We start from the raw sequence: 14,610 nt of genomic DNA, 5'->3' as shown, positions 1-14,610 counted from the left end.
AGACAACAAAAACCACTCATAAGTATTCACACCACACCCACACACACACCGTGCGTCCTTGGGCTGTCATAAATAAAAACTTAATTTCCCACTTTTTCCACTTAGTCATCCGAAAATGCTTCGTTTTTCTCATTCTTTGCAGTCCCGAGTGGGGCACTCGTGTCCGGGAAATCCCCGAAATGGGTTAATGGGTTGGGCTTTTAAAGCGTCACTAGATGTTGCCACTTAATCAAAGGCAGTCGTTGTAACGCTGCCCAAACCCACGCCACAGTTCTTGACAATTTTTGTGCCCATCGTCTGACATTTCTTATGCAAGCGGGTCAAAGTCAGGGCCCATGCTGCCTCTGTAGCCCTGTATCCTAGGGGCCGCCCTTTTCTAGTGCTGCCCCTCTCTCCCTGTGTCCTGTGTGTACGTAGTACGAGTACGTGCACACATTCCCTTTGCTGACGTAATAAAACCATAATAAAAGGACGAAGCGCGTAACAGGCCCGCATTGTGCCCCTTTCAAGGACAATGGAACGACACACAGAAGTGTGGAAGCTTGCCCCAAAAATGGGATGCAAAGAAATGACAAAAACAGCAGAGACGAGGACACAAAAGGAGAGGCAGGCAGGGAAGAAGACGGAGGAGAGGGTGGAAGATATCTGCTTGTGGCGACAATTTGGCATCTTTTGCTGGGGCGGTTCTTCTTCAGTTAGACATCATTGAAACGGGGCCAAGCTATGAATGCAGGCTCATCATCTACATAGAAATAGATTTAATTCCATGTTTTTCTTTTTATCCCAGTGTGATTTCAGATGCACCTTCGAGCAGGCTGCACAAACGCACATCAATCTCCTAGAATATTCATCGGCATCAACCCTCCGGCGCAATTGAAATTGGTTTATTAATTAATTTCTTGAGCATGTGCCACAGATTGAAGGTTATTTTTACCACCCACCCGCAACTCCTGCCGTCCGCTGTTTACCTTTGCTTTAATGTTGTTTGCACACATTTTGTGATGAAATTTTATTACACACAGCTCATTAGGACTAATGATGCTTGTTGGCCGTCAGCCCTGATTCCAGATCAACAGCAACAGAAAGAAAAAAGAGAGAGAGAAGCACAGAAAACTTGAGACGAGCTCTAGGAGGGGGCCACGGATAGACAGCCTTCCAACTGCAGTGACGATAATGAAGGGGCTGTGCCTTTTGGCCTTGTGTGGCACTGGCTGTGTGTGCCATGAAGGATGTTCTCTCAGCCTTCTTCCGTGTTTTTGGGCTGGCTGTCTGGTGTGTTGCCTTTGCACTTAATTATATTTGTACGCCCAGACGATGAGCACGACAACGAGCTGCCATGATGAGGGCAGGGGCAGGCATCTCTGGGGCCAAATGGCCAAATTGAACGTGAATTTTACTGATTGACTTCGAGAGAGCTACTCAGGAGAGCTAAAGGTTAGCTCAGGGCTAAAGATTGGATTGGCTACCCCATAAAATAGAACATTTATAAAAAACTACAACTTTTTCTTAAGTTTTTAGTTGGGGGCTAGGATTTATGAGTGGGAAGAGTGTGAAAAGTGTATTTATTGCACTTTAGCTTGAAGTAATATCATAAAAGTTTTATAGTAGATGTTGGGGGAATGGTGCTTAAACGCAGAAACGAATAGAAACTGAAGAAAAAAGTTTCATTAAGTCGAAAACTTGAGTGCTGTGCAACAGATTTGAACCGAAGAAAACTTTTAGCACTGAATGAATGAATGAAGCCTCCGGGGACTAGTTTTATTATTCACCTAATAGGGATGATAAAAGCTGTAAATACTCGTAGCAATATGATTGGACATTTATTCGCACCAAGGGAGCTGTTAGTTAAAAGTTGTTTCATTTAATTCAATATATAAATATGGTGTACATTTATGTATTTCTCGCTATCAACCATTAGTTCTCTGCCCGCGAATTCGCGTCACTGCGAATTCCAAACACGAGAGCAAACGCAAAGAGAAAACGAAGGAGAGCGAGATGAGAGCGAGAGCGGACAACCGATCGGCGAGAGAGCGCCGTAAAAGGTTTTGTGCGAGAACAGACGACGAACGACGCAGAAATCTAATTCTTGTACCATTATACCATATTTAATCACTTGTTAACCTTTACTTATAAACAATAAACATAAACCCCCACATAAATAAGAAGTAAATTTACTTATATCTCGCTCTCAACCATTAGTTCTCTGCCCGCTCACTCTCACTTATTTTTCTACCACTTTAAAATTCTTTAAGAAGTAAGCAAAAGTCTCTTAAGAATTATTCTGCTGAATTTCGTTGGTAAATCCTGCCCAACGTACAGTCTTAGTTTGGTTACTTTAAAGCTTGTACTCCCATAATTCGCTGCTATTATCCTTCGAGTCCTTTCCTTAAAAGGTTAAGCCTCAACTGGAGCCTACTTTACAGGCGTTGCTCAATTAGTTGCTCCTTTATTTGCGGGTCGGTCGTCGTCTGCTGGATTTGGTTTTATTTGTTAGGTTGCCACCGTGTTGCAAAGGTACATAATGAATACATACATACAAACATACATACAGATATACATATGTACGTACATGTCTTTTCGTTATGTTTATCTGTTGCAAAGAGAGTGTGGAAGGAAAAGACAAACAAGCCAAATGACACGTACCCATAAATCCCCAACGTTTTTATTGGGAAAGCGCTAAGCTTTAGGGCTGCACACCCACCCGCACACACACACACAGCATGCCAGCACAGGTGGGTGCGTACAGCTGTGCCTCAGTGTGTGTGTCTGTGTCTGTCATTTGTGTGATTTGTTTTACCAATGCAAACACACACGGGAGCGGCTGGCATAACGACAAAAAGCAAACGGGAAAAACATAAAAAATGCCAACAACAATTTACTTTGTTCATTTACGCACAAGTATTTGCATAAATCATAAAAGTATAAAATAAAAAAATAAGAATAAAACGCCAAACATACAAGTGGGGAAGCCTGAAGAAATTTCAACAGTGGGGTTTTCGGAATCGGTTTGACGATTTTGCTGGTTGTCTAATATTATTGTAATATCTCTATTTGTTATTATGGTTGACATTTTTACGTAACTAAATCTACATTTATATTAGTTATTGTTTTTTTTATGGACCTTCACACTCCTCACTGGAACTTTAGGGATTAGGGATGCTTATTGGATGCTTTTCTGTATTTTATTTAATTTAAAAACGGAGTAGAAAAAGTAAAAAAAGGACAGTAATTGTACCAATTTTGTGGGCCTGTTTTTAAATAGCTTTTAAAGATTTTGTGAAAGAATTTTAAGGCATAATATTAATGGCAAATGTGACTATAAAAATACCAAATAATAATGGAACAGAATAATGTGGTAATTGGTTTTTATTGGCTTTAAATTGTACTTGGCAAGGTGGAACAGTTGGCCTACATGCATATGTACAATGTATGTACATATGTTAGCATGTGTCTGTTTGTATATTGATTGCTTAAACTTAAATTAAAACACCCGACCACAAAATTGGCCATACGCACAGCGTGGCCCATGCCTGGCGATGAGTGGCGGACCACCCGTTAAGTGGGGAGCGTGATTCCAGGCGTAATGACCGCAACGTGGAGCAAATTGGACAAATATGTATGCCTCGCAGTGCGGCAATGAAAATGTCAACACGAGCTGTGGGCGTGGGTCCCAGGACCTCATCATACTGCCACAAGAGACTCTCATCATCGTCATCTACCGCCAGTGGAGTCCCATCAAGAGAGCTCTGGTATCCACTCCACAAAACTATCAGCATCACGTGGGGCAGCAGCAGCCTTGTTAAATATTTAAAATGCCACTGAAGAAGCCGGTCACGACAATCCCCCAAATAATGGACGACAGGTGCCGGCCATTGATAGTTTTAGAGTTTTATTTTTCTTGCATTTTATTTCGTATTTTTCGCTCTATTTTTCTTTGCGCTTTTGAGAGCCACACAATTCACTTAACTCTTTAAGGGGAGGGCCCCAAAATACTAGAAAATATAAAAAGGGAAATCTTTTATTTTTAAAAGCTGGAAAAAATAAACAATGAAATGGAAAAGCATTTTTCTCAGTTTTTCCTAAATATACGCAACGCTTTTCTTTTAAAGCATATTTTTAATTTTGTTGTAATTGTTTCCATTTGTTGTGGAAATATTTCTAATTGTTTTCTATGCTTCTTTCTTTGATATTTCTAAATATAATTTCTTTGGTTTTATTGGTTTTCATTTTTAAATAAACTTATTTATGGACTTTTTTTTTTTTTTGTTGGCCGCACTTTTTATCAAAATATATATTTCTGTGTGCACAAAAATGTTACAATCAATTTGCTGCCTAAATTAATATAATTATTGTTGTATATCCTTGCATTTCGTATTCGTATTCGTTCTCATATGCAAGCTATTTTCCAGTCTCATTCACTTAGTTTTTCTTTCCATTTTCATCATATTATAGGGACATTCTTTGTTTTAGATAGAGTTACACGCAAAGAACCGATCCCATAAATCGGTTCAAGGGCCTACTACCATCTGGGCAAGTCATTAACCAAATTGAAAAGCATATGAAAAGCTGGCCCCCGGCGACGGAGTAGGCGGAATCCTACCTGGATGGAACAACACAATGGGTACGTAGGGTAAGCCCCGGGCGAGAGTTCGTTGAACCAAAGCCAAAAAGGAAAGAAAAGAGCTGAAAAAATGTCATTGCATGGCAGCCCAGAGACAATGCAAACAGTTGGAGGAAGGGAATCCCAGAGTTAGAGGAAGGGAATCCCAGAGTTAGAGGAAAGAAATCTTTAGCTAGGGAAAGGGCATACCAAAACTACGAGGAAAGGCAAGTCAGGCCAACCATGGAGCAGAACCCCCCCAACGAAATGTATCACCCAAATACCACCCATTGCTAATGACAACCAAGAAATCAGTGGGCGTAGACCCGCTGCCAGCGGGTGTACATTGTACGAGTAAAACCTGTCTGAAGCGACTAGACATCGCACCCAATTTCACCCAAATCAATCATAATTCGTTTGCATTGAAGAGTGAGTTGGAAGGAGTGGGGTCTCTCGGATATATTATCAGGCGACACACCCACTCAAAAAAGGAAACCTGAGAAATCAGCCAAAACTTTTGGAATACACTTGGAAAAAAATTGTTTTACAGAGGAATTGATCAGAAAAAGTGCCAAAACCTGTGAAAATATTTAGCTTTCGCTTACTTATTTCTACAAATTTCCTAATAATTATTTTTCCATGTTCCACGAACGCTGGAATTAATTTTGTGGTGCCAATAATGCTTTAAATAAGTAACCTTAAGTGCTGGCACGAGAGTCAATTTATGCTTATCCTAAAAACCTCTTAAGTGTTTTTAGCTTCTCGGAAATGGTGGATTTACTGACATTTCTTCGTAAAATTTAGATGATAAATGGAACTAGGACGCTAGTCGTTTTTTTTGCAAAGGTTATTCGGACTTATTAGGACTCTAATCTAAAGAAATTTGTCACATTTTTCGATTAGTGTAGGCAAAGTACGCTGAACATTTTAAGTCTGTGCGGATATTTTCTCTGTTGCATGTCAAAGGCACATTGCAGCAGGGAGAGAAAATGTATTTTAATTGATGCACAAAAATAACAACTACGACCAGTGGAAATAAAACCAACAAACCCCAACAACAAGTGGTCATGACAACATCGGCAAATGCATTTTTACGTTGCCATGGTGAAAGTCAGTCAAGTGGGAGTACGCCCCCACAAAAGGGGAACAAAAAATACAACAACCCAAATGGAGATCCCCAGGAGCTTGTGTCTCCATAAACAATCTCCAGGCGGCAGGAAAAGAATCGAAATGGAAGCTCGAGGGCGTTGCCTGGAACCCAGGACCCCTGTGCTGGTTCTGGTTCTGGTCGTGTGGATGGGCGTTGCATGTACATGACACGAACATGCAATTAAAGTGGAATATTTTTATATCCATATAACACATATAGCCAGGAATATATCTTCCCCATGTATACACGGACATGAATTTATTTTACTTTAATTTTGTTGTTGAAATTACTCTACTGCCAACTGAAAGTGAAGCAACATGAAAAGCCACACAGGAGGTAGCTCCTTCTGGCGCAGAGGACTTCAGACTTCAGAGAGCATACGCATGGACAGCTCTCCCATGGCTATGGGTCGCCTTAAGTGTGGCTGGATGACCACAGGACAGACGGATGTCGGTTAGACCGGACATGTATGGCCAGAGGCAAAAAGAGCTGCGCTCTGAAACAAAAGAAGAGCTGAGCAAAAAGCAGCGAAGAGGAGAGAAAAGTAAATAAAAGGTGCGAAAAGGTCATAGATATATTTTTAGTTGCATTTTTTTCAAAGTGAAATTAATTTACTCTACTCTGAAGTGCTTATTTTAAATATTTTTTAATGAAAGAATAAGTTAAATAATAAAGATAAGTTCTTGGAATAAATATTCAATGAAATAGAGAAAAGTATGGCAAAAAATGCTGGGAATTTCTGATAACAATTTCAAGAATATCGTATGAAAGGAATTATTTTAGTTTCTTCTAAAGAAAACCCAACCCTTTACTCTGCACCACACACACGCCTGGAAGAACACACTCCACACTCTCCACTCAGTGTCGGATATACACACGTCGGATACATAATGAACCATGGAGAAATGCATGTACGAGTTGTGTATTCTGTTAGTGTCCGTGTGTCTTCTGGTGGCAGGTGCAGCTCCAAATGTTAATGCCAAGTGCCATCAAATTAAACATTTTCCCACCACACCACACCAAACACAAAGCACTCTTCTAACACACTCACATGGAAAATGTGGCATACATCAGAGAGAGAAAGAGAGGGAGAGAGGGAGAGAGGAAACAGCTCCCTCAAAAGTATGCAGCATGATTTTTTCGTTCTACGGAAATGAGCAACAGCAAAAGGGGGGAACAGCTGGGAAAAGGCAAAGGCAAACTCAGTGAATGAAAATGTATGTTGCTCCAGCTGTCAGTGCAGTGAAGTCTGCATTGAAAATCCATTTATAGTTGTTGCATTATGTTATTTTCAGTCATTTACCAGGCGTCTTTCTGTCTGTCTCCGTCTCTGTCTCTCTGTGTGTCTGAATACCGCTGCAAAAGTGCATGTCAAACGAAGGCTCAATGACACTGTCTTTCAAGCTCTTTCCCCATCTCTTATCTGTTCGTTTCTCCCCATTTCCTTCTCTGCCCAAAAATAAGTTTTGTATATGTCAACCATATTTGTACCACTTGGATTTTCTGTGGAGCTTTCAGACCATCGCTGTGGAGCCAACGAGTATAATTAATTAACTTTTCATTTATTTCTTGGCCTCATTTCGCATGTGAAACGGCTTAATTATTTAACCAGAAGTGTCAGTGTGGCCGATAGTCAAAAAAAAAGTGGAAGAAATAATTTATAAAGCGAAATAAATAAATTATTCACAGTAGATCTAATCAAGAAAAAAGGTTTGAAGAAAGGGGTCAGGGAAATAGGTTTTCAGGAGGATGACTGATGACTGTACTTCGGATTGGTAGAAGTTAAAAAAAACGAATTAAGCATTTTCGTACAGTCGTTTTATATTCAACACTTGTGGTTTACATGTGAGTAAGGAACAAAACTAAACCGCAAATAAAAGCGCATTTATTTCCCTCTTTCTATCCCCTTTCTTTAAAGTCAAAAAGTTTGTGGTAAACTTTTGGCGAATCAAAAAAAGTTTTCTTTCGAACAAAAGTTTTCAGTAGATATGCTTTGAATTGTCTGTACTTTAATGTCAAGAAATGTAGATTTAATTTAACCAAATGATTTTTAGGACTTATAAGGGTAAAGATAAATATTATGATAGAAAGTGCATTAAAAATTAAGTTCTTAAATGAAGGGCAATGAAATGAAAATTTCACAACTTTTTCTTTCTGAAATGTTCTTCAAATGTATGAACTTGATAATGATCTGCTGGTACTTTTTGTGGTTTTTAGACCACAATTGAAAAGGGTAAAAGTCTCTCAATTAATCAAAAGCTATTTACAATTCAAAAAGTGTTGGCTTTCCCATTCGAAACCTGAATGATGAAGGGCATGCAAATTGATTTGGAATGTCTGTTTAACAGACAGAAAGAAACAGAAAGAAAAAAGAAACTAATCACACTCTGAGTGAAGGAACTGCCACACCGGCCACACCTTGAACATCGAACACCTCTTCTGTGGCCATTTCCTGTACTCAGTTCTCGCGCTTACAAACCATCCATCCATCCGTCTCACATCACATCACACCATGCTCGCCATCATGCCACACCATTACACGTGCCACATCCCACACCGCCGCCAGTGTGTGTGTGTGTGTGTGTGTGTGTTAGCCAGTTAAAAATGGACTTTCCATTTGGCTTTCTGCCTCGACTGTCAGTTTCAATAACAGGAGAACCGACATGGGCGACTGTCTGGAAATGGGAGGACCTGGCGGAGTGCTCCTGATGTGCGTCCTCGTTATGGCAAGCACTAGTCAAAGCAAAACCCTGATATCTATTCAACCATTCGTTAAACTTTTCCCCCCTGAATGACAGCTGAAGGTACAGGAACAGAAAACGGAGCACAGTCCCCGATTCAATCTCACATTTGACGCATTTCCTTGCTGTATTTCGATCTGCTTTTTTTCGACTTGTATTTCATTAATTATTCAGTTTTGTCAGCATATTTAATAGGGATTTCTCGCTGTCTCTCTCTGTCTGTCTGACTGTCTGAGCTCAGTCATCAAAATCAAGCTTAGAGCAATGACAATTACCATTGGCGTAAGGGCAGGATGGGGCGATACCTCGCACTCGTATCTGTCGTATCTCTGGGGTCTATTGTCGAGTTTTGTCACTGCATTTGAATTTAAATCGAATGAAAACATTTGCGTAACAATTTGGCAACATGCAGCAGCAGCATCAGCATCCTGCTTCCCTTGGGGCGAGGCACACCGCCAATGGTGGAATGGTTCCTGCCCCTCTTGCTGTACAGATGATGCCAGGATATACGAGTGGATGTACTCGTACATATGTACAGATACAGATACTCGCGTACTCGTACAATACGTAATCACCCCAGCGCCTTTGCTTATAAATTTTGTGGAAAATGAAAATCAATATCTGTGTGGAGCTGGCTCCCCTCTTCCGTGACCTGTCCTCCAAATGCTTCACTCACACAGAACACACAGGGCAGACGAAACAACACGACACGACCCCCTGGCTGCATTTGCAGCACATGCTGTTGCATATTTTATAAATTCAACTGCAAAGTCATTCAATGAAGACAAAGGATAAGCAGATATTGTTAGGGATATGCGACTATGTGTGTAGTAGGTAGGTGCCTGAGAGCGGGGATAATGCAGTTAGTCTCTAACGATGTGGCAACAATGGGAGGACTCAAATGAAATGCCAAGGGAAAACTTCGCTTCACTTTGTGGGGAATACATAAACAGGAGTCCCATTAGAACTGTGATTATTTAGAGATTGGAAAAAATATATTCGTTCAAGTTTCGAAAAATCGCAAATACAAAAAGGAAAATCATTGCAGAATATACAACTTTAAATATTCCCAAAATCAACAAGAAAATCCTGGGAAAACCTCCAAAGATTAGTACAAAAAGCCAAAGGAAAACACAAATTCCAAGGTGCAAATTCCATTCAAGAGTAAATCACTTGCCCATGGTTTCCTTTGGGCACAGAGAAGTTTAAACAAACTAATATAATTTTCAATTAATACTCAAGGCCAGGACTTCTAATAAATGAAATATGCATTCAATAAACCAAATAAAAGGAGGGAATTCAGTTTCGGTTCATGAAACCACATTGCATCCAATGGCAATTTCCTGCCACTTAGCCGTTGGGGTGCCTTAATTGATTTCATTTGCTTATGACTTTGGATAATTGTTTTCAGATTGACTGATTTCCTGGATCCACCAGGAACCAAGGGGACGACGACTATGACTATGACTATGACTATCATCTAAAGGACCAAACAGAAACCATTCGAGGAACTGTTTAACACCACAGCGCACCGCTCCTTTATAATTTGGTTGCTCCTTTCATCTCATTTATGTGCTGCTGGAGTTGGAGCTGATGCTTTGGAGCGAACTATTGGACGATGTCTTCCTCAGGGTCTCGCCTGCCAGGCTGCATAGATTCTGGACGAGCACCGAGGAGGAGGGCAACGATGAACGGTTGGCGAGTGGGGACGAACATTTGGCCGGATTGGAGTTAGAGCTGAGTGCTAGATTATTGTGTGGATGATGCCGCAGCGGTTGCGGCGATGTCGGATTGGAGAGGCCGGATTCATGGATGGGCGACAGTGTGGGCGATCGAGTGCGCAGGAAATGCTTCCTCCTCTGCCTTCTATAGACATTCCCCAGGCTATGGGGCAACTGTCGACTGTTGGGTGTCAAGTGTTGCTGCTGCTGCTGCTGCTGCGGTGGATGATGATGATTACTGCTGACAAAGCCCAGAGACTCGGCAAGTTCTGCCAACTCCTGACTGGCCTGCGGCATCTTGCGTCGCGTGGGTGGCGGCAACGCTGGTGGCAGGGTGAGTGTATAGGTTGTAACACTATCATCTCGGATCACGGATGTCGGCAACAGCATTAGCTCCTTCTTGGAGCTGCTGGAGGGGCTGGTGCTGGTGCTCACCGATTCGCTGCTGCTCTCTGCTGAGCTCCGACTGGGCGAACTCCCAGGGGGCGTTGTTGTCGATGAAGCGGCGTAGCCACGTCCTGCGGCCTGCAGTTGCAATGGACGTATCTGATTCTGTTTGATAGTGGCCCCTCCATGATGCTGATGATGCTCCTTGGCCGCCACGCCATGGGCTCCACCATGATGGCGACACCGCGGTCTTCGATAGCGTCCCAGGAGGCGCAGCATGTGCCGCAATCGAGAGCTGCGCGGCGGCGTTGTTGTCGTTGTCTTTATGGGCAGTTCCACCTCCGGATGATCCATGCCCCCGTTGAGAGTTCGTATAAATTGTATGGGCAGCTCCTGGGCATTCAGCTTCGCCGCCGCTTCTGCATTCTCGCGCTCTCTGAAGGTCAGAGCCGCCAGGAGATCATTGGGTACATCGGGACTATCCGGCACACTGGCACAGCAGTTCCATTTCCTGCGCCAACGCTGATGCTTGGAGATGTTTCGTGCCGCCCCATTGGCCGATGCGGAGGAAACACCCGCTTGACTGGACATTGTCCTCGTGCTGCTGCTACCCCCAGCACTGCTGGGAGCGCCTGCTGCAGCTCCCTCGCGTCGCAGGCGAAAGGTGCAGAGTGTGCACTGTTCCGTGTACTGCAGATACGTGGCTGGACGCTGGGGTCGTGGCTCCCCAGAGATCAGTGTGCCCTTGGCCACACTCACGCGACGCTGCAGCGAGCTGGCCGCAAAACTCGAGCAGCAATGGAAGCTGCTCAGAGAGTCCTGCAGCGAAGGACGCTGGTGACTGGCGCTGGTGCGCTCCTCCAGCAGGGAGCACAGATAGATGGCCTGCCGCGACTGATGGAACTCCCTGGAGCTGGCACAGCAATGCATCCGCATCGACTGCTCCGTTTGGCCCGTGCAGAGTGCCGCCTCCTGTGGTTGCTGCTGCTGCTGCTGGTTGGGATGTGGCGCCTTGGAGAAGCAGTAGAGCTGCTGCCCACCTGGCATCGATTTGGACGGATTGTGCGGCTCTGGGAGGGTGGCTGAAAAGTGAACTGTTCCATTTTTGCCCACTCCCACGTCTGAACCGTGCTCCAGCAGCTGTTTGGCTTTGGCTTCCTGCGCCTGACGATGATTCCTGATGTACTCGTACGTCGTGAGACCCAAAAACGAGATGTAGATGTGGAAAAAGCACAGATGGAGAAGCAGTCCCGCACTCACGGCTGCCAAGAGTCCCAGGACTCCCAACAGGAGCAGGAATATAGTTTCATTGACGCCTATGCCGCCAACTACGGGTGCGATGGTCTGATTTGTGGTCAAATTAATGCCTGGCTGGGATGTTGCCGAAGCCTCAATCAAGGCCGTAAAATTCTCCAAGAGTGTGGGCAACGTTGAAATGGTAATGTTATCCATTTGCTCATCCAACTTTATGGGTTCTTCCTCATCGGGTGGCTGCTCCAGCAGCATCATGGTGCCATTGCCAAGGCTTAGGGTGAGATTTATGTAGTCGCCGGGCTCCATTTGGTGTCCGGCATCCAAATCGCTGATGGAGCGGCACCAGTAGAAGCTCAGCCACTCCGGTTGGATGTAGTAGAAGGCGATTTGGGCGATCACCGCTGCCACAATCACCAGAGTGGCCACCACCGCACTGACGACGCACATCAGGAAGGCCACATAGTTCCTCGATCCGATGCAATGATTCAGCCACTTGCAGTGATGGTCGAACTTTCCCACACACTTGTTGCACACCGAGCAGTGCTTGGTGCGGCTCGAGGAGGTGCGTATGTTGCACAAATGACACCGTCCGTTCTCAATCACGTGTCCGTGCTTGGTGCGATCGAACTCTGGGACAATGCGATCGTTGCGATGCACTCGCCGCAATTCCTTGTCCGCCGGATCCGTCAGCAGTGCCGTCAAATGTGAGGCAATGTGCACGAGATACAGTCCAGTGATGAGACCATATAGCGGCCCCTGTAGCGGTGCATGAAATGCAGGGATCAACACCCAATAGCTGGCCAAACCGAAGAGCAGGAGGACCAACCATCCGAATAGTTGCAACGGATGCAATGGCAGCTGCAGTCCATGGAGGCGTCTACCGCGTCGATGCTGTACATCCGCAATGTTGTTCTGGTAGCTAACCAGCTGGGACAGTCGACAAAGGGAATATCCTTTACTACTCGTATGGGTCTGGGCGCTGTTTGCTTTGGGCGATTGGTGGTGCACCTCCAGGGATGGTGGCACAACTATGGGTATATCTCGGGCAGATGATTGCTTCAGTGCTTCCCCGTTGCTGGTTTCCGTGAGGCTGGCAGTGCTGATGGTTATTATGTGATCCTCCGTCCTAACACCGTTTGCTCCACCGATTGAACCTCCTAGCGCGGGTCCAATGCTTCCCTTCGCTCTGGACATTTTGTTGTTGGAACCCACGTTGTTGTTGTTGTTAATGATGATGATGAGTATGAAAATGATGAGTGGATGATGAACAGGGATCGTCGACAATGGAACATTACAGTTTGATGCAGTTAGCCACGCCCACAACAGATGATGCAGCCCCAAGTATTTTTTTTCTAGCTTGTTCTTTTCTGATTCCGTTATTCAGAAGCTGTTCGTTTTCTTCAAATGTCCTTCTTTTTTGTGGTTTGCTTTTCGTTGTTTCTATCTCGTTCGAACAGAGTCCGTTGTTTTATTTCTCGATGTCCGTTGTTGTTTTAATTCTTGCAGAGTGACCGCTCTCTCTCTCTCTCTCTTCGACTTCGTTGTTTCTGCTTTGCCTTTTGTTCTGCTGCTTCTTCAAATTATGCTTCACTTGTTGTTGTTTTCGTCTAACGGTTATAGTTGTTTTTATTTGCCGACTCTCTCTTGTTTTACTCTCCTTTCTTTTTGTATTTTTTTGTTATTGGAAATTGAGAATGGATGGCGCCTTTAACGGTGCATACGTGAGCGTATTTAGCGGGCTGTGTTGTGCGTCAGGGAGGGGGGTGGTGGTTACACAGGGAGCAGTGGTTTGTCGCCACCCCCGTTTGTACGGGATTCCTGCTCTATGATTTCTTTCGGCCCTTTTCGCTTTTGCGTTTTGCTATTTGTTTGACTCCCACTCACACACACACAATCACGAGCGCACATATAGAAACACACTGACACTGTCGCACGCACACACGCAGAAACGGGTGCCGCGCGTCACACAACAACAGCGTTCTTTCCGTTTATACCGTTAAACGGAACGTCTACAAAAGTGCAGTTAGGCCGCAAAAACGAACCGACTTCAGCAATGGACGCGAGACAATTGAGCGCAAGCAACGCCAAAGCTTGGGCGAAAGTCTCGCTCTCTCTCTTCGAATTGAAAGCCTCGTCGCCAGTTGATTGAAAGCCAAAGCTTTCACCATTGAAAGCGGCTTCTCTGTTACAACGGGGGTGGTAGCAACAACGGAATATGTTTGTATGTATGTATTATTGCAAGGTAAGGAATTGCCGGTGAGCGCTCTCAAGATATTTATTTGCATTTTAAACTTTGTTCCCTTATAGAAAGATACTAACATAAGATTACGGTTTTCCAATAATTTATAATCAATTCAAACGTTATTAATACACAACTTTCACGAGAGCCCTCTCTCGAAATGATTCACCCTTTATTAACAGACCTTGGGTGTGAACATGGGAGCGCAAGCCAAAGAGAGCAATAGCAGACGCCATCACAGCTGTGTGAAGTTTTTGCCGGTAGTCGTTTTCGGCTTAAAAAGATACAGGGGAAGAGAGGGGGGACTAGGTGTCCCAGCACGCAATCGGTGGGTGGGTTGAGTTGGTTGGAATGCTGATGCTTTGTGGCTGCTTTAAAGGGATGGTTTGTAGAGACATGTGCGTGATCTCTTCAAAGTTATGTTTTTGATGTTATTTTAAACGATACAGAAAAATATTACTTTTGAGCGAATACAAACTATTTGCAGTCGGTTGGTAACTTGGTGGTAACTCGCACTA

The 14,610-nt window shown here is 43.9% G+C and overlaps 2 protein-coding genes across 2 annotated transcripts in view; both read right to left on the bottom strand.

Moving 5' to 3' along the window:
• Positions 1-14,610, bottom strand: part of LOC117902563 (tRNA-dihydrouridine(16/17) synthase [NAD(P)(+)]-like) — a 29,989-nt gene that overhangs the window by 11,140 nt on the left and 4,239 nt on the right. The window lies entirely within an intron of this gene.
• Positions 7,096-13,429, bottom strand: LOC117902558. The gene has a single exon (XM_034814000.1). It carries the CDS (start codon positions 13,045-13,047, stop codon positions 10,060-10,062), a length of 2,988 nt encoding a protein of 995 aa, XP_034669891.1. The 5' UTR covers positions 13,048-13,429; the 3' UTR covers positions 7,096-10,059.

Source organism: Drosophila subobscura, chromosome U, assembly GCF_008121235.1.
Source record: "Drosophila subobscura isolate 14011-0131.10 chromosome U, UCBerk_Dsub_1.0, whole genome shotgun sequence".
NCBI classification, from domain to species: Eukaryota; Metazoa; Arthropoda; class Insecta; order Diptera; family Drosophilidae; genus Drosophila; species Drosophila subobscura.
Note: the sequence above shows the minus strand (reverse complement) of the source record. Positions and strands in the feature narration are given on the sequence as shown.

Coding starts and splice junctions, on each gene's coding strand:
- LOC117902558 (XM_034814000.1), bottom strand. CDS start 13,047: ATGTCCAGAGCGAAGGGAAGCATTGGACCCGCGCTAGGAGGTTCAATC.